We start from the raw sequence: 21,904 nt of genomic DNA on the forward strand, positions 1-21,904 counted from the left end.
CCAGCTCTCCGAGGCCTAATCTGACTTGCCCCCAGAGTCCCGCCGCCCACCCAAACCAGTGGGTCGGGGACTGAGACGTCTATCAAACTCCGAAACAGAGATTAACGTCTAGACTGCTGTACAAATCTCCGGACTTCGAGACGAGGGGAAGGGGTTGCCTTCCTCCGCTTCACAACCTGGCTGTACAGTCTCCATAGTAACAGCGAGGGAGGCCGGGAGAGCAGCTCTCTCCCGCCTAACAACCCGCCCCCACGCTAGACTGACCAATGGTTCTGGGGGTTACCTAAGAGATGGTGTGATTGACAACGAGGTGGGACGGGAGGCGGAGCCCGGACTGCCCCGATCCAATCGAACTTGAGGCCGGTCTCGGGACCAATAGCACCGACCAATCGGTGGGCGTAACGAAGTGCGACGTGCCCACCCACCACGCCTGGCGTTGCCTGGAGGCGCTGCGGGCGTAAGCAAATGAGAAAGAAGCTGGGTGTTGAAAGAGCAGCGCTGATTAGCGAATATGGAATCGCCTGGATGAAAGCCCACTTGTGATTCGTCGTAAGTAGACCGAAGCCTCTGTGGGCTGGAACGGGCCGGACAGTGAGATGTGAGTAAGGGACCTGGGAGAGGGAGAGCCAGGTGAGGGGGAGGCGAGGAAAGTGGGGGACGGCTGCGAAGGGAGAATGGCCGAGGCTGGGGCTGAGGCTGGAAGACCGCGTGGGCGGATGGCTGTGCGCGGACTCTCACATCACCCTTACCGCCGATCTGGACCCAAGGCCCGGCGGCCAATAAATACTTAATTGGGGCTGAGAAAGAGGGGATGCTTTCTTTGTCGTGCTCCTAAGAAAGGGAAATGTCAGTGTCTGGTTCAAATACCTTATGACCGAGACCTTAATCTCTCCAACTACTGGGAGGTCGCCTGACGAACAGTCTGAAGTTGAGACCTGGGGCGACGTTTTCCTGCGGCCAGTTTGAACGAGCCGCAGGGCTTGGGAGAGACGCTAAAGCCCTAGTTCCTGGGGTGTTGACTCCAGCGCGTGCTGCTGCTGTCCGGAGAGCCCCTGGCGAGATGGCTTACAGACGGTCCACACACCGCCCAGGAAAAAGGGTGGAAGGACGTGTCTGGATCCACTGATCCCCCCCCTTTTCTCTCATTGAGTTAAGAGATAATGCCACATCGATGGCATTTAGGTAGCTCCGCGGTTTATTTTTCCCAGGCTTGCATTTTACTTAATTACAGAGGTAGAAGCATTATCCTGATACATTAAAATTCAAACCGTAGTGAAATGTTTACTGTAGAAAAATAAATGTGTGACCCCCGCCCCCCCCCCCCATTATATTTGAAGGTTTGGAACGGTTATAAAGGAAAGTGGAAAGGAATCCTGAAGAAGGGCCATTCATTCCTGCAATCGCTGTTTTCTGCTGCCTTCAAGGCCTTGACTCTGAAAATGTAGGAATGGGTGAGATATCTAGCTCCCACCAGCAGCAGCAGCACTAGGGCCAACTTACGCTCCATGGAATCCACATTTGTACTGGACTGTAAGACATCCTGTAATGGCCATTAGTATTCTCACACATGATCGACAGTCATGGCGAGCAGTATATTTTTCATCTATTAGGCTGTATGTGCAGGGATCAGGCACCTTAATGTATGCCTCTCTCTCAGTTTTCTCTGAGAGCTGTGAGAAAGGGTATGTAGCACCAACAGTAAATGAATGAGCAGTGCACTCACTATACAGACCTCTAAAAGTTTTGGACAATCTCTTTCCACAGAAAGACCTCACAGCAGGAGCCCAGAGGGGGAAGATTGGCCCTGGAGTTGCTCTGGTTGTCAGCTACTAAACAGGGTGTTCAAATTGAGACATTATTTTATTCTGACTCTAGTCTACCTGCTTTAAATGCCAGAGAGTTAAGTAAATGGACTTACTCAGGAAACCAGGTTGGCTAAACCATCTGTTCTCAGAGAAGGTTTGAAAAAGTCCTGGACATGAATCCAAAGCACCACTGTTTTAATTTTTTAATCATATTTACTCAGTAATTTGCTATTACAGTATGGGAAATAATCACAAGTATTATTCCCACACAGAATTAACAAGATAAAATGACCAGATGTTCACTTCTTTTCCACAGCAGCACTCTATACTATATCCAGGCTTTCCTTTCCATGCTTAACCAGAAAATGTACACAGTTTGGTTATAAAGTGATGAACTGTATTCTTATAAGAGCTTGGGGGTATTTATCTCATTACTTTAAAGCCATGCCATATACGGACTCCCAGTGTCTCATGAACCTTTAATATTCCATAGGGGATTGAAAGGCCATGTTTCTAACGGTACCACCTTCGACCACCACTTGCCCTGTATTCTAGGCATTAGAGTTGGTCCAAGTTTTACAGGTTATTTTTATAATTTATCCAAAACAGCAATTAAACTTAACTAGTTATCTTGCTAGGGTAGTACTATCAGCTCCGTCAACCAAGCAGGAAACCCGAGTCATCTCTAACACCTTTTCCCTTTTCTCCTTTCCATTTCCACAGCTAAGACAGGAGTCCAGACCCTCATCATCCCTTATCCAGAGAGTCCCCTACTGGTCACCAGTCTGGTCTCTGATCTCGACTCATAGGCACTGAGCCACCAGCTACCTCTTTAAAAATTAAGAATTCTCTCAAGAATTTCATAAATAGAGAATATTACACTGGGTAGTATAACAGATACCTATGCTCTACTAACTAGATTAACAAACATTAACATTTTGGCACATCTGCTTACGTTTTTTCTTTTAAGTAAATAAAACATCACATTTAATTGAGATCCCTTTTGTTCTCTTTTCTGGCCCCATTTGCCTTCCTTCTTCTCTCCCAAGAGGCAAACACTCTTTTGAAATGGTGCATCATTCATGCCCATGTATTTATATTTGTACAGTATATATGTACTTCATAAACAATATATTACTTTTTTTAAGATTTATTTATTTGAGAGAGAGCACGTGTGAGAGAGCGCAGGACGGGGAGTGGGGCAGAGGAAGAGGGAGAGAGAGGCTTAAGCAGACTCCACGCTGAGCGAGAGCCCTACGCAGAGCTCTATCTCATGACCCTGAGATCATGACCTGAGCTGAAACCAAGAATCAAATGCTTACTTTGCACCACTGAGTGGCACAGTTGGTTACTTTTACTACTTCTTAAATTTTGAAAATAGTAGTATCATACTGTGGGCTTCATTTGGTAATTTGCTTTTATCACTCAACATTGTTTTCGAGATAACATTCATATCAATACAGATAGTCAAGTTCATTCTAAGTGTTCATTATGAGTATATAATATTGTATCCATTCCCTTATTGGTGGACACTTAGGTTTTTTCAGATGTTTTGCTATTTCGAAAAAAACTGCAATGAACATCCTTGTACACGTCTCTTTATGCAAGAGTTTTTCTAGAGCATTGGTTCTCCAAGGGGATGGTACCGCCCTATTGGTCATTTTGGAATTTGTGAGAACACATTTGGTTATTATTGTGATTTGGAGGCACTACCGGGGTTTACGGAGCAGGGCTGGGGATGCTAGATATTCTGCAGTGAAGAGTTGTCCTGCATCCTGTACCATTTTCGAGTGTCCCACAGGATACTCATTTCTAATCTCAGCCTAGAACCTAACTCCATTTTTCATATAAACATAATGTCTCTTTTGGCACAGTTTGACATAGTAAAATTTCCAGGAATGCAATGCAAATGTAAATGAAGGGGAAATTATACTTACTTGTGTTTTGGAACTTTAACAAGAGTTGTTCATCACTTGAGAAAATCACATAGCTGAAGGCAGCCCAGCTCGTGGTATTTGAGTTACCATACAGCACACCTGCATGAGCCCACGTTTGTAGCTTTTGCGCTCATGGTGATTCTAAGTTTAGGCGCAAGCATCTGACTGCTGTACTTCATTATGTATTCTAGTGTAGTCAGCCTGAACATTTGTATATTTAAACATATGCTGTTTTATTATGAATTACTTTCCATTTAAAATTGGCTTGTATATGACATAAAGTAGAGGTCGAGTATTACCATTTTCTGATTGGATGATCGTTTGTCCCAACACCATCGATGAAATCCTTTACCTGCTGAATCAGAACCAACTCTGTCCTGTACCAAGTTCTTATAAATGCAGGGATCTGTTTCTGGGCTCTCTGTTTTATTCCACTGATCCATGTGTCTTTATGCCATATCACACTGTTTTAATTACCTTGGTTTTATAATGTGTCTTACGGCAGTTGGTAACAAGAAAGGCAAGTCTCCATCCTAGTTCTCAAAATTGTTTTCACTATTCTTGGGCTTTTGCTCTTACATATGAATTTAGGATACGTTTTCAAGTTCCATGAGCTCCACAAAAATTTGAGATTTTGGTTAGAATTGCATTGAATTGATACTGAGATCTTTTAATATTGAACCATCCCATCCAGGAATGTTGGTTATTTTTCTACTCAGGTCTGTTTTGTTATTCTATTCAGGCCTTTAAAAAAAAAATACCTTTGGGGGCGCCTGGGTGGCTCAGTCGGTTGAGCGTCCGACTCTTGATTTTGGCTCAGGTCATGATCTCAGGGTCATGAGATCGAGCCCTGCCTTGAGCTCCTCACTCAGCACAGAGTCTCTTTGTCCCTCTCCCCACCCCCACCACAAGTTCTCTAATAGACAGATAGATAGATAAATAAATAAAATATTTTTTAAAATACCTTTGAATAAAGTTTAACAATTTTTGCTGTAAAAATCTTACACACCTTTCACATACTTATTGGCCATTCATATACCCACTTCTAAGTTTCTGAGAGAGGTATATTAAAATCTCCACTAAATTTGTGGGTTTGTCCATTTATTGCAGTGATTCCTTTTGACTTGTATATTTTAAAGGTTTGTCTTGGGTTCATTTTTGTCCTGAGTTGTATTTTTTTGTTAAGTTTTTCTTTTTGTGAATATAACTCTTTTTTTTTGGCTGGGTACAGTATACTTTATTGATGGTACATGACAAGGTAGGGGTCCCCAAGCCCCTCCCCTTCTTCAGGGGGTCTGGGATGGAAACGGAGGAGGTCGGGAGATTCTCAGTGTTTTGGGGGTAAGTTGGGGCAGGGACTCCCCAGCAGCTGAGGGCCTCTCTCTTCCTCTTGCTCTCGCTGGGGCTGGTGGTCCAGGGGGCTCTTAATCCTTGGAGGCCATGTGGACCATAAGGTCCACCACCCGGTTGCTGTAGCCAAATTCATTGTCATACCAGGAAATGAGCTTGACAAAGTGGTCGTTGAGAGCAATGCCAGCCCCGGCATCGAACGTGGAGGAGTGGGTGTCGCTGTTAAAGTCGCAGGAGACAACCTGGTCCTCAGTGTACCCCAGGATGCCCTTGAGGGGGCCCTCTGATGCCTGCTTCACCACCTTCTTGATGTCGTTGTATTTGGCAGCTTTCTCCAGGCAGCAGGTCAGATCCACGACGGACACGTTGGGGGTGGGGACACGGAAGGCCATGCCAGTGAGCTTCCCATTCAGCTCAGGGATGATCTTGCCCACAGCCTTGGCAGCGCCAGTGGAAGCAGGGATGATGTTCTGGGCAGCCCCTCGGCTGTCGCGCCACAGCTTCCCAGAGGGGCCGTCCATGGTCTTCTGGGTGGCAGTGATGGCGTGGACGGTGGTCATGAGTCCCTCCACGATGCCGAAGTTGTCATGGATGACCTTGGCCAGAGGGGCCAAGCAGTCGGTGGTGCAGGAGGCATTGCTGACAATCTTGAGAGAGTTGTCATACTTCTTATGGTTCACACCCATCACGAACATGGGGGCATCGGCAGAGGGAGCAGAGATGATGACCCTCTTGGCCCTGCCCTTCAAGTGAGCCCCAGCTTTCTCCATGGTGGTGAAGACCCCAGTGGACTCCACAACATACTCAGCACCAGCATCACCCCATTTGATGTTGGCGGGATCTCGCTCCTGGAAGATGGAGATGGACTTTCCATTGATGACAAGCTTCCTGTTCTCAGCCTTGACTGTGCCGTGGAATTTACCATGGGTGGAATCATACTGGAACATGTAGACCATGTAGTTGAGGTCAATGAAGGGGTCATTGATGGCGACAATATCCACTTTGCCAGAGTTAAAAGCAGCCCTGGTGACCAGGCGCCCAATATGGCCAAATCCGTTCACTCCGACCTTCACCATCGTGTCTCGGGGACGCGGCTGGCACTGCACCAGAAGATGCGGCTACCTGTCGAACGGGGAGGAGCAGAGAGCCTGAATATAACTCTTAATACCTTTCAAAGCTTTCCATTCTATTTTGTTTGATACTAATATTGCTTCACCAGATTTTATTTTGTTTGGTTTAGGTTTTTTTTTTAATTGGGGTTTAAAAAAAAAAAAAAACCCACACACCTAAAATTTACCATCTTAACCATGTTTAAGTGTTTGGTTAAGTATTCTTAGGATATTCACATTGTTGTGCAAGGGATCTTGAAGCATAATCTGTATGTGTTTACTATGATTACTGTTATATTTGGATTTATTTTACAATCTTATTTTGTATTTTCTGTTTTCCTTGCTTTTTGTTTCTTTCCCCTCCTGCCTTCTGCCTTCTTCCTTTATTTTTTTCACTCTATTAGTGTGAAGGTTACTTACCCTGTTTCTTTTATTTGGTGTTTACCTGTGTGTTTTTAACATGCAGATTTAGCTTAACAAAGCCTACAGGTAATCATTAACTTTCATCTCCTCCAGTGCAAAGTAATAACCAATGATTTCACTTGGAACTGTTCTTTCTCATCTTCCATGTAACTGTTAACAAATACTTTAGCTCTTCTTTGTTTTTATTTTTTTATTATTGAAGTGTAATTGACATACAGTGTTATATTAGTTTCAGGTGACTTACTGATTTTATAACTGGAAGTTTGTACCTTTTAATCCCCTTCATCTATTTCACCTGTACTCCTCATACCTTCCTCTAAGGCAACCACCAATTTGTTCTCTGTATTTAAGAGTCCGGCCTTTTGTTTGTTCACTTGTTTTGTTTCTGAAATTGCACATATGGTGAAATCATATGGTATTTGTCTTTCTCTGACTGACTTATTTCACTTAGCATAATACTCTCTAGGTCCATCCATGTTGTCGCAAATGGCAAGATTTCATTCTTTTTTATGGCTGAGTAATAGTCCACGTGTGTATATGTGTGTGTGCCAGCCAGATCTTTATCCATTCTTCTATCCATGGACACTTAGGTTGCTTCCATATCTTGGCTAGTGTAAATAATGCTTCAGTAAACATAGGGCTGCTCAAATTAGTGTTTCCATTTTCTTTGGGTAAATTTCCAGTAGTGGAATTATTGAATCATAGGGTATTTCTATTTTTAATTTTTTGAGGAACCTCCATACTGTTTTCCAAGTGGTTGTACCAATTTACGTTCCACCAGTAGTGTATGAGGGTTCCTTTTTCTCCACATCCTCACTAACCCTTGTTATTTCTTGTTTTTTTTTTTTTTTCTTGTCTAGCCATTCTGACTAGTGTGATGTAATATATCATTGTGGTTTTGATTTGCATTTCCCTGATGATGAGTGATGTTGAGCATCTTTTCCTGTGTCTCTTGGCCATCTGGATGTCTTTGGAAAAATGTTTATTCAGGTCATCTACCCATTTTTTCATTAGATTGTTTTTTGGTGTTGAATTATAGAAGTTCTTTATGTATTTTAGGTATTAACCCCTTATGGGATATATCATTTGCAAATATCTTTTCCCATTCACTAGGTTGCCTTTATGTTTTATTGATAGTTTCCTTTGTTCAAAAGCTTTTTATTTTGGTGTAATCCTCATAGTTTATTTTTGCTTTTGGTTCCCTTGCCTGAGGAGACATATCCATAAATGTGTTGCTGTTGTTCTTCCTTGTTTTTAACTCCTCAAACAATTAGGCCTTCTTATCATTTCAGAAATCTTTACTATCAATATTACCCAGTATTTTTCTTACCATTCCTCTTTACATCTCATGCCTTCTTTCTTGGTTCATTTTCATTCTTGCTCAAGTACAGCAGTGACAGGTGAACTCCATTTCAGTCTTTGTGTAAAAATATTTTTATTTTGTACCCAACTTGGTGAGAGCCTTGCATGCTGACTTGTGTGGCATCCCTACAGAGAGGTTTCAGTTGTTTCTGCCGGGACCCTACAAGTTTCTCACTTTTAGACTGGTTTTATGTGAATCTTACTTCTCGAGATTCCCATACCACTTTGGTAGTATGATTTGAACCCCACACTTGCATGTGGTGTCGGATTGGGATTCAGATTTCTCTTGGGTTAGTCTTTTTTCACTCATGGCCTGAGGTACTCGGCCAACTTTGTTCCAACAAAGTCAGCAGCAAATGTTTTAGTCCCTATTTCGAAGACAGGTGGGCCCTTTCTGGGCTAATCTTTATGCCTTGTTCTCAGTTCTGGTTCTCTGTATCATGGGTCTGAGACCTCATCTGTCCAGGAGGGACCACTCCAAAGGTCTGCAGCTGGTTTCAGTACCCCTATAGACCTTTGGGCTCAGCTCCTGCTTACCACTCAGATTTTGAATTATGCTTTCATTTATGGTACTTAAGGATTTTCCTTTATTGCTTCCGAGCTCCGCTGTGTATTGAATTCTTTTTGCTCACTTTTACTAAGCATTTCTATGTGTTCACTATCATAACATTCATTACATGTGAGGTACTTCCCTTGTTAGGTCTGTCCAGCATATTGACCAGAAGTTACAGTCCTCTTTCTAAAGCTAAATATGATCCTATCAGCCCTTCACTTGATTTCTATGGACTTGTTAGCACTGCTTCATTTATTCATCAAATGAATATTTCTTGCTTATAATGTCTGTGCTAACAACTGGGGATACCGTGGTGAGCAAGATATAAAAATCTCTGCCCTCGTAGAGTTTGCTATACTGGTTGGAGACATAGAAGGTAAACCTGTAAATAGTAAGTAAAAGTGTGAACTATAGTTTGTGAAATGTACCCTGAAGGAAATAAGGAGTGAGGGAGAGTAATTGTTTGGGGTTACTTTAGCCAGAGCCATCAGGGAAGACCTTTCTGAGGAGGTCACATTTAAAGCTGAGATCAGACAGATGAGGAGAAGCCAGCCCTGCAAATAGTGGAAGGTTCGCTGGGGGCTGTGGGTTAATTCCAGGCAGTGGAAACAGCAAGTACAAGGACCCAGAGGTAGGGAAACACTTGGCAGTTTAGAGTTACTGAGGTGATACTGTGCGCTCTAAATTGGGGGGAGGGGATGCGCCCCGGTTAGGTTAGAGAGGCAAGTGAGAGCCCAGCCCACCTGCTGCCACTCCTCTCTTGGCCCACCCCTCCCCCTGCCTGTCATCTTGCCACATTGATTCTTTCCCATCTGGGCCTGTGGGAAGTCATCTCCTCGGTGAAGCCCTTCTCCCTTTGCACTACCTCAGGTCCCACTTTGTCCCACTTTGTACTTTGCTTATCAGAGTGTGGCGTGGATAGTTGTTTACGTGACAGTGTTCTCCAGTGGGCCTGCAGCTTCTGTCAGAAGATATGTCTTATTTAACCTTGTGATCCCCAGACTGTGGCACAGAATAGTTTTTGATTGAATAAATGTTTGTTTGGCAGTTTATGCCCATGGCGTCCTTTCCAATCTTTCCAATGCCTTTATAACAGAACTTGTCATAGATAATAATTTTTGTGGTATTTAAACCATCAGGGTAAAGAAAACCATCGAGGAGGAATTTATTTGCTTAAGATTTGTCTCTGATACTAAAGGGGAAAACCGGGGGGGTGCTCTAGACTCAGTGGGGTGGGTCAAATGGTGGCCCCCAAAAAGACTGTGCCCACATCCTAATCCCTGGAACCCGTGAATGTGACCTTATGTGGAAGAAGGGTCTTTGCAGACATAATTAAGGATCTTGAGAAGACATCAGACCAAATTCTTTGGGTGGACCCTAAATCCACTACAAGTGTCCTCATAAGAGACAGAGGAGGAAGACAATGCTGGGCCCTCCAGACACTAGAAGAGCCTGGAAGCATTCTCTCCTAGAGCCTTTGGAGGAAGCTCGGCCTGGCTGGCACCTTGATTTCAGATTTCTGGCCTCCAGAACTGTGAGAGAATGCTGTTCTACTGTAAGCCACCGGTTTGTTAATACATAGCCCTTCGCATTACACCTCAGTTATGTCTTCTGTGACACGGCTGTAATAAGACCTACCTCAGAGGCCTGTTGCCATGATTAAATGAAACGTGTTTGTAAGGTACTTAGCACACCGTGAAAGTTCAAATAGAGTGGTGGCTCCTTTCTTCTTCATCGTCCTCATCTTCTGCAAGGACTTAGGAGTTTGCTTCCTTTCGTGAAGAAAAACTCAACAATAGAGGGGGACATTTCTGTCTTGTGATCATCCGGGGAGTCAAAGCTCACACCACAGACTTACCCTGAGAGCCTCAATGTCCCCATGGGCTCCGTAGCGCTTGGCTCCTCGTGCCTTCACAGCCCTCCATTAACATTTCTGTCAGGAGAGAGTTCAGCTTGCTGCTGCAGGTCGGGAAAGCCAAACTAGAACTCAGATAGCAGATTTGAAGTGATCCACACAGAGCAGAAAGCAACCTCTCTGTCCTCACCTAAAACAAAGGCTTGGCGTTTTAAGTTTCTTTCCTGCCTCCCTCCCCTCCCTCCCTCTCTTCCCTCCCTCCCTCCCTCCTTCCTTCCTTCCTTCCTTCCTTCCTTCCTTCTTTCCTTCCTTCCTCTTCCCTCCCACTTTCCTTCCATTCATTCAAGATTTTATTCATTTATCTGTCAGAGAGCTAGCGAGAGAGCACAAGCAGGGGGAGTGGGAGAGGGAGAAGCAGGCTTCCCGCTGAGCAGGGAGCCCGATGCGGGACTCAATCATGACCTGAGACGAAGGCAGATGCTTAACCAACTGAGCCACCCAGGCGCCCCAGGGTTTTAATTTTCTAATTCCTATGAAGGGACTGGTCTTCCCCAAAGACCTGTACCAATTAATCCTCCTATCACACCAATCATCAGAAGTTCATCAGACTGAGTTCAGACTTTCTGTATTTGTATTTACATTTGTCTGCAGACCCTCACACAAACCGGGAGCGGGAGGAAGACAGGCAGAACTGGTGCAGAAGTCACGGGGTGCATGGTTCCCCGGGGGGCCCCAGGGCTGAGTGGGGTGCAGTACTCACGCTTCGTCTCCCCTGCAGATGGCTGGCACCGTGCTCGGGGTGGGGGCCGGCGTGTTCATCTTAGCCCTGCTCTGGGTGTTGGTGCTGCTGCTGTGTGCGCTGCTATCCAGAGCCTCCGGGCCAGCCAGGTAAGGCCTCCTCTCCAGCTGGCAGTCCAAGGTAAAAGCAGTTAGAAGTGAAACCGCTGATGCTCATTAAACATTTAGAATCCAGAAGATCATTTTTGTAATTACTGGCAGTTTGAATGAGTTGCATTTTAACCTGGTATCATAAGCACTGACTGTGTTATTTACGCTCTGACGCAGAGGAGAAAGCAAGTGGTATTTTCCAGCTCTCACTGTGGAGGTGACGGGGGGGCGGGGGCGGGAGGGGGGACAGAAGCAACAAAAAGGAAATGCGTGTTCGCTGCCTGTTGAATTTCTTGGGCGTGTATGTGTGTGTTTCAGAATTGTTCAGACTTAGGGCACATGCTTGGTTCCAGTCCCTGAGGCTCTAACCTGGGCCTGGGGACACTGCAGACGCGCCGATGGCTGCAGAGTTGCGCTCTGGCCAGACAGTGTCGGGATGAAGCGGCGAGCTACGTGATTTACCAGAGTCTTCCAGCTAAAGACAGACAAAGAAGTTAAGAAGAGGGAAGGGCTGATTAGATTTTTCATGATTACAAATGCACAGAGACAAAATAAAAAGTACCCATTCCCATTCTTAGGAATTTGGAATTACCAGGAATCAACAGGAATGCATCCAGTTGGGGACCTGTCTAGGAAGAAGGGCTCTGGGCTGAAGGGGAGAGCATTTCTAAATTCCCTGGATAGTGTGGGCAGCAGGGCTCTGGGCCCTGTTAAGAGACTGGAACTTAGAATATTGGCTCCAGGGGAGAGCCTCTCCAGACCTAACTGATGAGAGAGGAATCTGTAAACCGTGCTCATAACATTCTGTCTTTTGACCCCAGGTTCTCTGTCGTTTTTGTGTTCCTCGGTGCTCTGATCATCACATCAGTTCTGCTGCTCTTCCCTCGAGCCAGTGAAGTCCCAGCCCCAGAGGTTGAAATGAAGGTAAAACTATTGGCTTTATTTTGCCTCCTGCGTCATAACTCTTGTCTCCCTTGGTCTGAGCTGTTCTCCCAATGTCAGGTTGGCCGAAATATGTTAGAAGCGTAAAGTTAACACGAGGGTGGGGAAAGCTCAGAGGGAGCTTTACATTCCCTTGTCTTTTCACCTAGGACAAGAATCTCATTCTGATTCCCACATGCAACACCATGGGGCAGTTAGTTGCCTGATTTGAGGGCATCCCCCCTGGGCACCGAGCTGCACAAGCGGTGTGTCCAAAAGCCACCTGACACTGTGGGGCTGGAGAAGAGGAAATGAGTTCGGAATAGGAACGGGGCCTGGCCCTGAAATGCAAGTGTCCCCATCCCGGTAGTCTGGGTGCAGAAACTCAGATCCCAGCCAAAGCGTATGCGGTGCCTTGGGCGTGCTGAACGACATGCTTGTCCATCTCCGTGTGTTTGGTTCCTCCATGTGTGCGGTGAAGAGAGTACTTTCCATAGAGAAGATAGGTGGAGAAAGAGCATTTCTATGGGAAGCAGAGGTTGTTGAGACAGCTGAATGCAGCAGTGACAGCCGTCTGAACTGACTGAGCCACCCAGGCACCTGTCTAGCATTTTTTAAGGGATTACTGTGTGTGAGGTTGTTTGCTAAGCACCTTGTTTGCCTTATCTCACTTAAACCTAAGACAACCCTAAACGGTATAAAGTAGGTGCTATTATTATCCCCAAGGACACTGAGGCTGTAAGAGGTTAAGTAAATTGCCCAGGGTCATACATTTATGGGAAGAGTCAGAGCAAGGATTCCAGCTGAGGTCTGTCTGCAAACCTTCATTGCTGGGGACTCGTCAGAATATTGGGGGCCATCACAGAGAGTTCATGGGTGAGCCTCGACACTAGACCACAGTACACAAAATTATACAACTTCTGAACTAAAACTGGCACACGTTTCTAACTCTGTCTAGGACTAATCATGGCAAAAGGGAGGAAATTCGTTCTGAAAAGTCCACAGGACATAATGCCACACACATGTAAGGAATCATTTCCATACGTGTCAGGGATTTTTGTCAGCATTTGAAAACCACTCTGTCGGTGCAAGTACCAAGTGTGGGGGCCAGGAATAGACTCCCACCTCCGTTTCCCCGTCGGAGAGGGAGCGAGTGGTGAAGGGCCGTATTTCTGGATGGCTATGGATGTGAATATTGGGAGAAGGGCACAGAGCAATCTGTCCTATGAGTTGCAGACCCAGGAGAGAAGAAGGAGGTTTGAGCAAAATATGTCCGTCAGCGTGGCCCGCAGAACCGGTGTTCTCATTTTCAGGTTTTGAGAACTGGCCCCTGCAGCAGCCTGGCTTGATACTGTATCAATAATACATGACCTGGGCCTTCTGCACCAAAGGCCTGCTAATCGGCTAATTAAAAAGTGAAACGTGTCAAACGAGCAAACATGTAGCCCGCGAGAGACTTGTTCGGTACCAGAGCCAAGGTCAAAGTTATGTTAAAGCTGTTTTATCAAACTGACCTTTGTTGTAAGTTGGCTGTTGGGGTAATCTCTGGAGCAGCCGTTTTCTTCTTGGTATCTTTGGATCTCAGCGATCAGAGCAGTGTGAGGACTTGGCAGGTCCTCTGTGTCATGCCACAGTATTAGCCTCCTGTTGCTGCTGTAACAAATCACCACCGGCTTCGTGCCTTACAACACAGATGGATTTTCTTTCAGTTCTGTGAGTTAGAAGTCCAAATGCAGGCTCCCTGGGCTAGAGTCAGGGGTTGGCAGGGCTGCATTCCTTCCTGGAGGTTCTGGAGAAGAATTTGTTTCTTTGTCTGCCCAGCTTCTAGAGGCCGCCCTTGGCTAGCGGCCCCAATGCTCCATCTTCAGAGCCAGCGAGGTAACATCTCGATGACTCTACTTGCATTCTGTCCATCTCTTCCTTGACCTTCTCTTCCGCCTCCCTCTTCCAGGTTTAAGGACCCTTGTGATTACTGGGCCCACCTGGATTGGATAATCCAGGCTAATCTCCCTATTTTAAAGGTGAGGCAATTAGCAATCTCAATTCCATTTACAACCCTATTTCTCCTTTGCCATGTAATCTAACATATTCACCATTTCTGGAGGTTAGGATGTGGACATTTGGGATAGACATATTCTGTCTACCACAATTGCCTCTCAGGTATTTTGGGTTCCCTTTCCTTTGGGAAGTTCTGAAGTCACCCTGCCACTTGGTTCATGTTCCTGCTCCATTAGGTCCATCAGATTAATTTACTTTTTCCTGCCCTGATTTAAGCACCGCCATTTGGATCTGGGGAGAGTAGAGCTCTGGAAGCGGACAGTAGCCAGGTGGGTAGAGCCAACTCTAAGTGTAGGTTTTGTCAGCAAAGACCAACAGCTTTGGGGCTCCAAGTATGACTGGTTGCCAGGCAGCCAGCTGGATGATTTGGGGCACGTTGTCTATCCTTTCAACATTTTAGTGTCTCAGGCAAATGGCCATTTAGCCCAAGCCTTGGAGTGCTGGATTATGAATGTTAGGGTTCAGGACTCTTCTGATGAAAGTTTTAAAGAATCACCTTTCCATTCTGAAAAGGAACCCTCCTGAATCAGCAATGGGTTGATGATTTGGGGGCTTGATCTTGGATATATGGGGGTTATTATACTATTATCTTTCTATATGTGTTTAAAATTCTCCATAATAAAAAAGTTAACAACAAAAATGAGCTTTTCTAAGACCAAGCAAACAAGCTTCTCATGAACTCTTTCAGATAACTGATGTCAGAACATAAAAGAGCTCATCCAAGGTCTTCACAGTGTTTGTGAACCTCCTCCTAAATTGAGCCATTTTTCCCCTGTACTTCATTAATTTTTTATCTTGTATTTCCGGCACAGGAAGTCAAGAAAAGGTTCTTTCCTAGCCATTTACAGAAGAGACTCAGAGCAGGATATTACTAGAAGTCACAAATACAAACAGACTCTGGGCCCACTCATTAAAGATTTCAGATGAGCACAAGCTGAAGTGATCGTAATTTCATTTTTGATGTTTCTCTCTACAGATTGTGGATTCCTTTTTCATTGGCCGCTATGTCCTGCTGGCTTTCCTCACTGCTGTCTTCCTTGGAAGCCTCTTTTTGGTTCTCATTCATCATATCCTAGAGCCAATCTATGCCAAACCACTGCGGTCCTACTGAGCACTGTTCAGGAAAACCAAGACCCTGTTCTGTCCTTCACTTTTTATGTCACTGGTGAGCAGAAAGGTACTATTCAGAGCCTTGTTTTGACAGCCTTTATGCCTTAAGATCAGAGAAATATCCATTCACAACTAGGACAAATCCCTTGAATCTTGGCCTCCGGAAATGGGGTTGCAAAAATGGCCCTGTGGAGATGATTCTCACCATCTTCAGAGGGATGTTGCGGTCTTCTTTGCACTTGTTCCTCAGGTTTTCTATCTGTTTTGAAAGGGAAATAGTAACAGTGATCGGCTTCCGGTAGATTTTCAATCAAGACATCAGTAAGTGGATTTTGGGAAAAGGAGCAATTTGGCTTCTGCGGTCCAGGAGATGGAAGAATCTCATCCTTTCGATAATACACAAGATTCTTAGTTGCAAGGGTGGGATCATTAGGAAAGGAACGGCACTCCAAGTTCAAAAGGTTATTTAAATGTGATGAGTTGGAAGACTTACCCAGGTGTTGGTTGTTGACCAGTGTGTATGTAGTGCCTCAGAATCTATACAAGCAATCAGTGTCCCTTCCCTCTGCTCTAATAAAGCAATAAACAACCCAAGGACTCACTTTCACTTCAGACTCTTGGCCACAGCTTTCCCAGTCTATATTCTATATTTCAAATTTGTTTGAAATTGGAAGGGTATGGGAGTGTTGGTTTTTGTCTTGCTGCTATAGATCTCTGGCTTCTTTCTCTTTCAGAATTTGGTAGCCTTCGTGTGCCTTATTTAATTATTGTAGAGTCCATTTTGGGTTATGATCATTTCTTTTTAGCTTTGTAGCCCTTTCTCCAAAGCTGATGAGGAATATACATTCCCAGGATTAGATACAACTTTATACCTGTCTGAGATCCCACATCAACCGAAATTTATTATTAAATGGAGGGTCTCTGGGCTGGTTCCACTTTGGAAGTCTCCTCCTGACTCCCTAGAACTAAATGAAGAAGGATCTTCTGGCTTAAAATTAAGAACAAGGAAACAAGTTGGAAAGAGGCCTTTGGGCATGTGCTATAGGCCAGCAGTAGACTAGTTCCCTTGTAATTCAATGTCTTTAAATTTTACAACAATATATTTATTATCATCCGGTTTTAAAGTAGAAAAAGGTAAGGCTCAAAGAGATGAACTGACTTGCCTAGGCGTCACATAACAGCCAGCGCGCACACCCAGGGGTAGCAGGCTCCGGGGTCTGTCTCAGACCAGAAAGAAAACCCACTGAGCTTTATGGAGCTTTGATTGAGAGCTTAAGGAAGTCAGGGCCATGTCTCCTTCACTTTCTCTCCCAGATCCTGTTGTCAGGGTAGAGATGATACCCCAGTGGGGGCTAAGCTCTAAATTAAAAGAGGAGAGAATGGGTGACTCGGGGGGAGTCATGGGCTGGTGAGGGCCAGGTGTATTTATTTCTGCACTTGAACTGTCTCTGTCTTACTGGGTTTGGAAAACCTTTGCAGATAAGGCTTTGTCACAGAACAATTCAAAGGAAATGGTCTCTTCATCTGGCCTCGAGCCCACAGGTGAGAAAAGAAAGAAGAAACATCCCTCCAAGCAGATTGGAGGGAAGAAAGAAGAATGCAGACACGCAGAGGGAAGTGGGGCAAGGCGGCAGTCAGGCTATGTGCTCCTCTCTGGGGACACTTGCTCTGAAGCTTCCAGATAGCTGTGAATCTCTGTGCAGAGACGTTGAGCCAGCCCGAGTGGAGCCTGGACTCCTAATCAGCATAGGCTGCCATGTGTCACCTCCTGAGAGACTTGCTGACAAAGCAAATCTGGGAGAAGTTGTAGGTTCTGACCTTGAATCCATCTTTTTTATTCCCCAACAAAGCTGTCCAACTATGAGATCAATGGATAATAGCTATGAAGTTTTGGGTGACTACTTACGTGGAGAAATATGTGTTAAGGTTGGAAACTAGCACACCATGGGTTTCTAACACATGCGCGCACGTGTGTGTGTTTTCCACAGATATAAATGGCAGGTTGGTGTGGTAAGGGCAAAAAATATACTTTGTACAAAGTGTATTTTACCAGCTGTGGGGAAATGACTGATAGATTACTCTCTGCCTTCATACTCAAAGCAGTCATGGCCAACCCAATAAAACCCCCCACAGGAGTGGGGTAAGAAGTAGAAGGCTAAAAAACATGACTCTCACTGAGAGCTCTACATGGGGCCCGCCTACAGTGACTGAATTGGCACCCCTTGGGCTCACCGCCTTCCTGGAGAGAGGGCTTAGAGGTCATCTGAGTGTCCCATTCATCATTCTTTGGTCAATGTTCTTCAAGCAGGGGGTGCTTCATTGTACCTTACCCAGGGGGGATCCTGTAGCAGAGAGACTGTGGTGATCCCCACCGTTTACAAGGTGGAGAGGGAGAGTAAATCAGGAGTTCTACATGAAAAACAGGTGATTTCAGAGCCTCTTAAAATTGTATCCTGACGAAAGCTAAATTAGCAGGACACCACTACCCCACGACGCAGACATTGGTCCAGTTCGCTAGGTGGCACTGCGTTCTATTTCAGACAGTCAGTCCCTCAAGCCCACAAAACACACTTAACTAGGTAATTTTTTGACAAGTTCCTTGAATTTCTCATTTATAAAAATGGAAGTAAAGCTGACATTCTTTACTGATACGCAGTATCAGCTATCTAATCTAAAAATTCATCAAAATTATTGTACCAACGTTCAGGTCCTAGGAAATGCCTAACCATTCGTTCGTGCTTTGTACTGCATGTCACCCTAACAGACGGCAATCCATTTCTCATTCTGCTAAGACATCAACTCTTCTATCCACTCTATCCCACTACTGCTGCAGTTGCAGCATTTTTATTTTACTTTGGTTTTTTTTCAAAGTGTAAAGAAACCTGCTGCAATTATTTTATGGAAGAGAAACAGGCAGAAAGAGAGCGGAAGGGATTTTAGAAGTTTCCCCGCGTTAATAGTGGGGCTCAAACCTGACATCAGGATTCCTGACCTCTCACTCCTCAGATAATTTAAAGATCATTTTTGGCTTGCAAACAACTCCTTATTTCTATATTGGTTAATACTATTTTGTAGCTATTGGTCCCCGTCCTTTCCCTAACCCATGTCTTTAAAAAGGTAAAACTTTCATTACCGAATTTTTGATTGGCATCTAGAGTACAAATAACCAATATTTTATCATAACTTCTTGGCTTAAACCTTCAAGTATTTGGCTGTTGTTACGTAGGAACAAGTTTCCAGATGTGGGAATCATCCTCACAGGAACTCAGGGTTGGAAGGGATTTTGTAGTTCATAGGGTCCAATCTTTAATCTCTATTTACACCCCAATATTTGGAAATATTCTATTCCTCACAGGCTGAAATCACAGTTTTTATATTTACCAAACATGTTCTAAGCATTTTTCTAAATGCTTTGTAAATATTAAGTAATCCTCATAAGCAACCCTATGAAGTGGGTGCTCTGAGTATCCCCACTTCATGGATGGGGGAGGGGTACAGAGTGGCAAGGTGATTTGCTTGAAGTCACTTAGCTCAGGGTTAAATAGGAGTCAGTGTTTGAAGTCAGGTGGTTTGGCTCCAGTCTAAGCTTTTATGTACTTTATATTATATTGTGTTGCTCCATAAAATAAAAAGAAAGAAAAACGAGGGACCAAGGTCAAGCAACACAAATCCAGTTGATAGAAATACCAAAAAGCAGCAGCTGAGTCTAGTGGAAAACCCAGAATCGGGATTGGGCAAGAGTCTGAGACAAAGCAGTTAAAAGCCACATGGGACCTCAGAGACAACTGCACTCATCCACCCTGTGCTTTTGGTGGGTCTTGGCCTGTTGGACTTTGGCTCCTCGCTGGCTGAGAGTGTGGAGGAGCCCATAGGCTGAGTTTTCAAGGACATACCCAGCTGTCTTTCTCTTAAGCGCCGTCCACCTGGAATGTTTGATACTTGGGTTCGTTTTTCAGAGGTGCCAATGGAAGAACCAAAGTCACAAACCAAGAATGTATTTGTTTCTTGGTCTCTGTTTCTAACAAATCATTATTGGTGGTTGCTGTTTACTCAAAAAAAAAAGTTTCCAGTGCCCAGCCCCACCCCAACACAAACCCTCACATCTCAGTTTCTGGGACCTAAGAAAGGACAGTAGGGATCAAAATCAGGGCCCAACGCCACAAACAGAATGAGAAAGTTTCTTTTTCTGGTTTTCATCACACCATGTTGGGTACTGTAAAGGATGTGCCAGGCAGTGTCCTCAGAGAACTTGGGGTAGTCATAGAGGCAGCGTTAACCCCGAACCTAAATGCTACATAGCCATTCCCTCCATGTTTTCTTTTAATCTTTGGGGATTTCTTTGGTTTTTCTGTCTTCATATTGATGTTGCCTCAGGCTGACACTGGGGAACAGGTTATGATTCCTATTGCTGTAGTAACAAAGTACCACCAACTCAGTGGTTTAGAACAATAGGGATTTCTTATCTTACAGTTTTGGAGGTGAGAAATCTGCAGTAGGTTTCACGAGGCTCATATACAGGTTTTGGAGGCTCTAGGGGAGAATCGCATTTCCTTTCTTTTTCTAGTTTCCAGGGACTGTCCACAATCCTGGGCCAGTGTACCCTTCTGTCTTCAGAGCCCCACCTTCTAATCTGACCACTGACACTCTTGCCGCCCTCTTTGATTTATAAGGGGCCTTGTGGACACACTGGGCTCACACTGACCGTCCAGGATAGTCTCCCCATCTCATGGTCCTTCATCACATCTGCAGGTAGCATATTCACGGGTCCTGGGAATTCGAATGTGGGCATCTTTGGGGGGAGGGAGTGTTACTCTGCCCCCCATAGAATCTACGGCCCCACCCTCCGGGTCTAAGGCTTGCTTCCTTCCACCCTCCAGTTTCTGTCCTCTCCCACCTCCTGGCTTTCTATAGGAGGTCTGCCCCTTTATCTCCGGGAGCACTCTCCGGTGCCCATGATGTGCTGAGCCTCCTTCCCCTCAACTTCAGTCTCGCTGAAAGCCTCAGAGTGCCAAGAGTTCCCTATCTTTTCATTACTTCTTTCCTCCCTGCGCCCCCCCCCCCCGCAACCGCACACCACCCCAGCCTCCCAATGGCTTTCTAAAGGAGAAATGCAAAGAGTTATTGCTTTTTAATTACAAGTGCTATTGTAACATCTATAAGGAAGAACACTTTAAGCTTAATTGAGACCAAATGTGAAGTTAAATTAAATGAATAACTAATTAACGTAATGCTCCTGCATTAGCCCCAAGTGAGTGCTGAGGCCCAGAGAGAAGGCAGGTAGCAGGCTTCCGGGGAACAGTCAGTGCCCAGAGCCGAGGTCGGGCAGGGAACCTGGGGCCTGGGAGGCCTTGCGGAGGGGCACATCTCAGGGCCGGGGTTCCTCCGCCTTTGCCATCTCCCCCGGACTCCCGCCCACAACCCCCCTCGTTGCCGAGACCAGGCGCCGAGCTCCGCACGCCTTCTGCGGACCCAGGGCCCCAGTGACCCCCGCGCCGGGCACGAGCGGGCACGGCCCGCCGCTCCTCCGGTCCCCACGCTGCACTTGGAGGGGCTTGCTCAGCATTCCTTTCAACGTCCTCCCGCTCGCAGGCGCCCTCCTACCTGATCAAACTAGCCGCCTGCCCGAGTCCCATTCGTCCTTCCTCCCCCGCGGCCCTGGGACCGCCCTCCTGGCCGCCCCTCGCCCTTCAGGCTGGACCGGCGCACGGGGAAGCCTCTCCGCTCCAGTCACCATCTCCAGTGTTGCCCCCGTCCTGTTCAGAAGTGTGTCCGTCTGTCCATCTTCCGCCTTTCCCAGACAAGAGCCGCAGGCGCGGGCAGCGTGCTGGACACTGACGCGTGTCCCTTCGCGCCCGTCCTCCGGGCTCACGTCAGGACCGGCTTCTAGGCGAGCACCCAGGCTCCGCGGTCGCCAGTGGGGAGGCGACGGAGTCTCCCAGGCTTCCCACCCTGACCCGAAACGGAAAGTTGGTGAACAACGGAGCGCCCTCTGCTCGCGTCTCCCCGCCGGGACGCGGGAAGAGTGCGCGGGCCCACGCCGGGCTCGGCCGGGGGGTGATGGCGCCATCTAGTGGCTTCCCTCCGCCAGGCGCGCCGATGCCTCTGCTCTGAAAGAAGCCTCGGAGAAAGCTGTCTGTGAGGCCATGCCCTGTAGCACCGGCCCCGGGCGGGGGGCTGAGGACCTAGCGGGCCCGGCCCGTCTCCTGCTTTCAAAGCCCCAGGGAGTGAGCGTCAGGCAGTTGGAGGCTTCCCAGTGTGTCACCAGGGCAGTGTGTCCTGTGTCAGTGTTGCCCTGGCCAACGCCACAGCTGTACCGCCCGCGGGGTCGCGAGCATTGCTCAGGGAACCCGACACCCCGACAACCCGTGCGGCCCGCCAAGCCACGACGAGGACGAGCGCGGGCGCGGCGGGCCGAAGGCATCTGTATTGCGCTGCCGGGCGGCGTCGGAGGTCCGCGAGCAAAGCCAAGAGCTGGCCCGGCGTGCCGCAGTGCGGGAGCCGGGGGGCCGGGAGCGGGACGGCAGGAACACGGG

At 46.4% G+C, this 21,904-nt stretch overlaps 1 protein-coding gene and 1 pseudogene across 4 annotated transcripts; one reads left to right on the top strand and one right to left on the bottom strand.

Annotated features, from left to right (window-relative positions):
* Positions 1 to 270: 270 nt before the first annotated feature.
* On the top strand, positions 271 to 15,972 carry TMEM218 (transmembrane protein 218). 4 transcript variants are annotated; one of them, XM_081799182.1, is made up of 5 exons: positions 271 to 549; positions 11,173 to 11,282; positions 12,104 to 12,206; positions 14,478 to 14,530; positions 15,238 to 15,972. In XM_081799182.1, exons 2-5 carry the CDS (start codon positions 11,173 to 11,175, stop codon positions 15,335 to 15,337), a joined length of 366 nt encoding a protein of 121 aa, XP_081655308.1. In that variant the 5' UTR covers positions 271 to 549; the 3' UTR covers positions 15,338 to 15,972. The 4 variants fall into 4 exon arrangements, with proteins under 4 accessions (XP_081655308.1, XP_081655307.1, XP_081655305.1 ...); XM_081799181.1 differs by lacking the exon at positions 15,238 to 15,972 and adding an exon at positions 15,074 to 15,203 and having other exon boundaries at positions 271 to 591; XM_081799179.1 differs by lacking the exon at positions 15,238 to 15,972 and adding an exon at positions 15,074 to 15,203.
* Positions 4,953 to 6,258, bottom strand: LOC102740002 (glyceraldehyde-3-phosphate dehydrogenase pseudogene; annotated as a pseudogene).
* Positions 15,973 to 21,904: the final 5,932 nt, after the last annotated feature.

The sequence above is a fragment of the Leptonychotes weddellii genome, chromosome 11 (assembly GCF_054177405.1).
Source record: "Leptonychotes weddellii isolate Sample4059 chromosome 11, ASM5417740v2, whole genome shotgun sequence".
Classification (NCBI taxonomy): domain Eukaryota; kingdom Metazoa; phylum Chordata; class Mammalia; order Carnivora; family Phocidae; genus Leptonychotes; species Leptonychotes weddellii.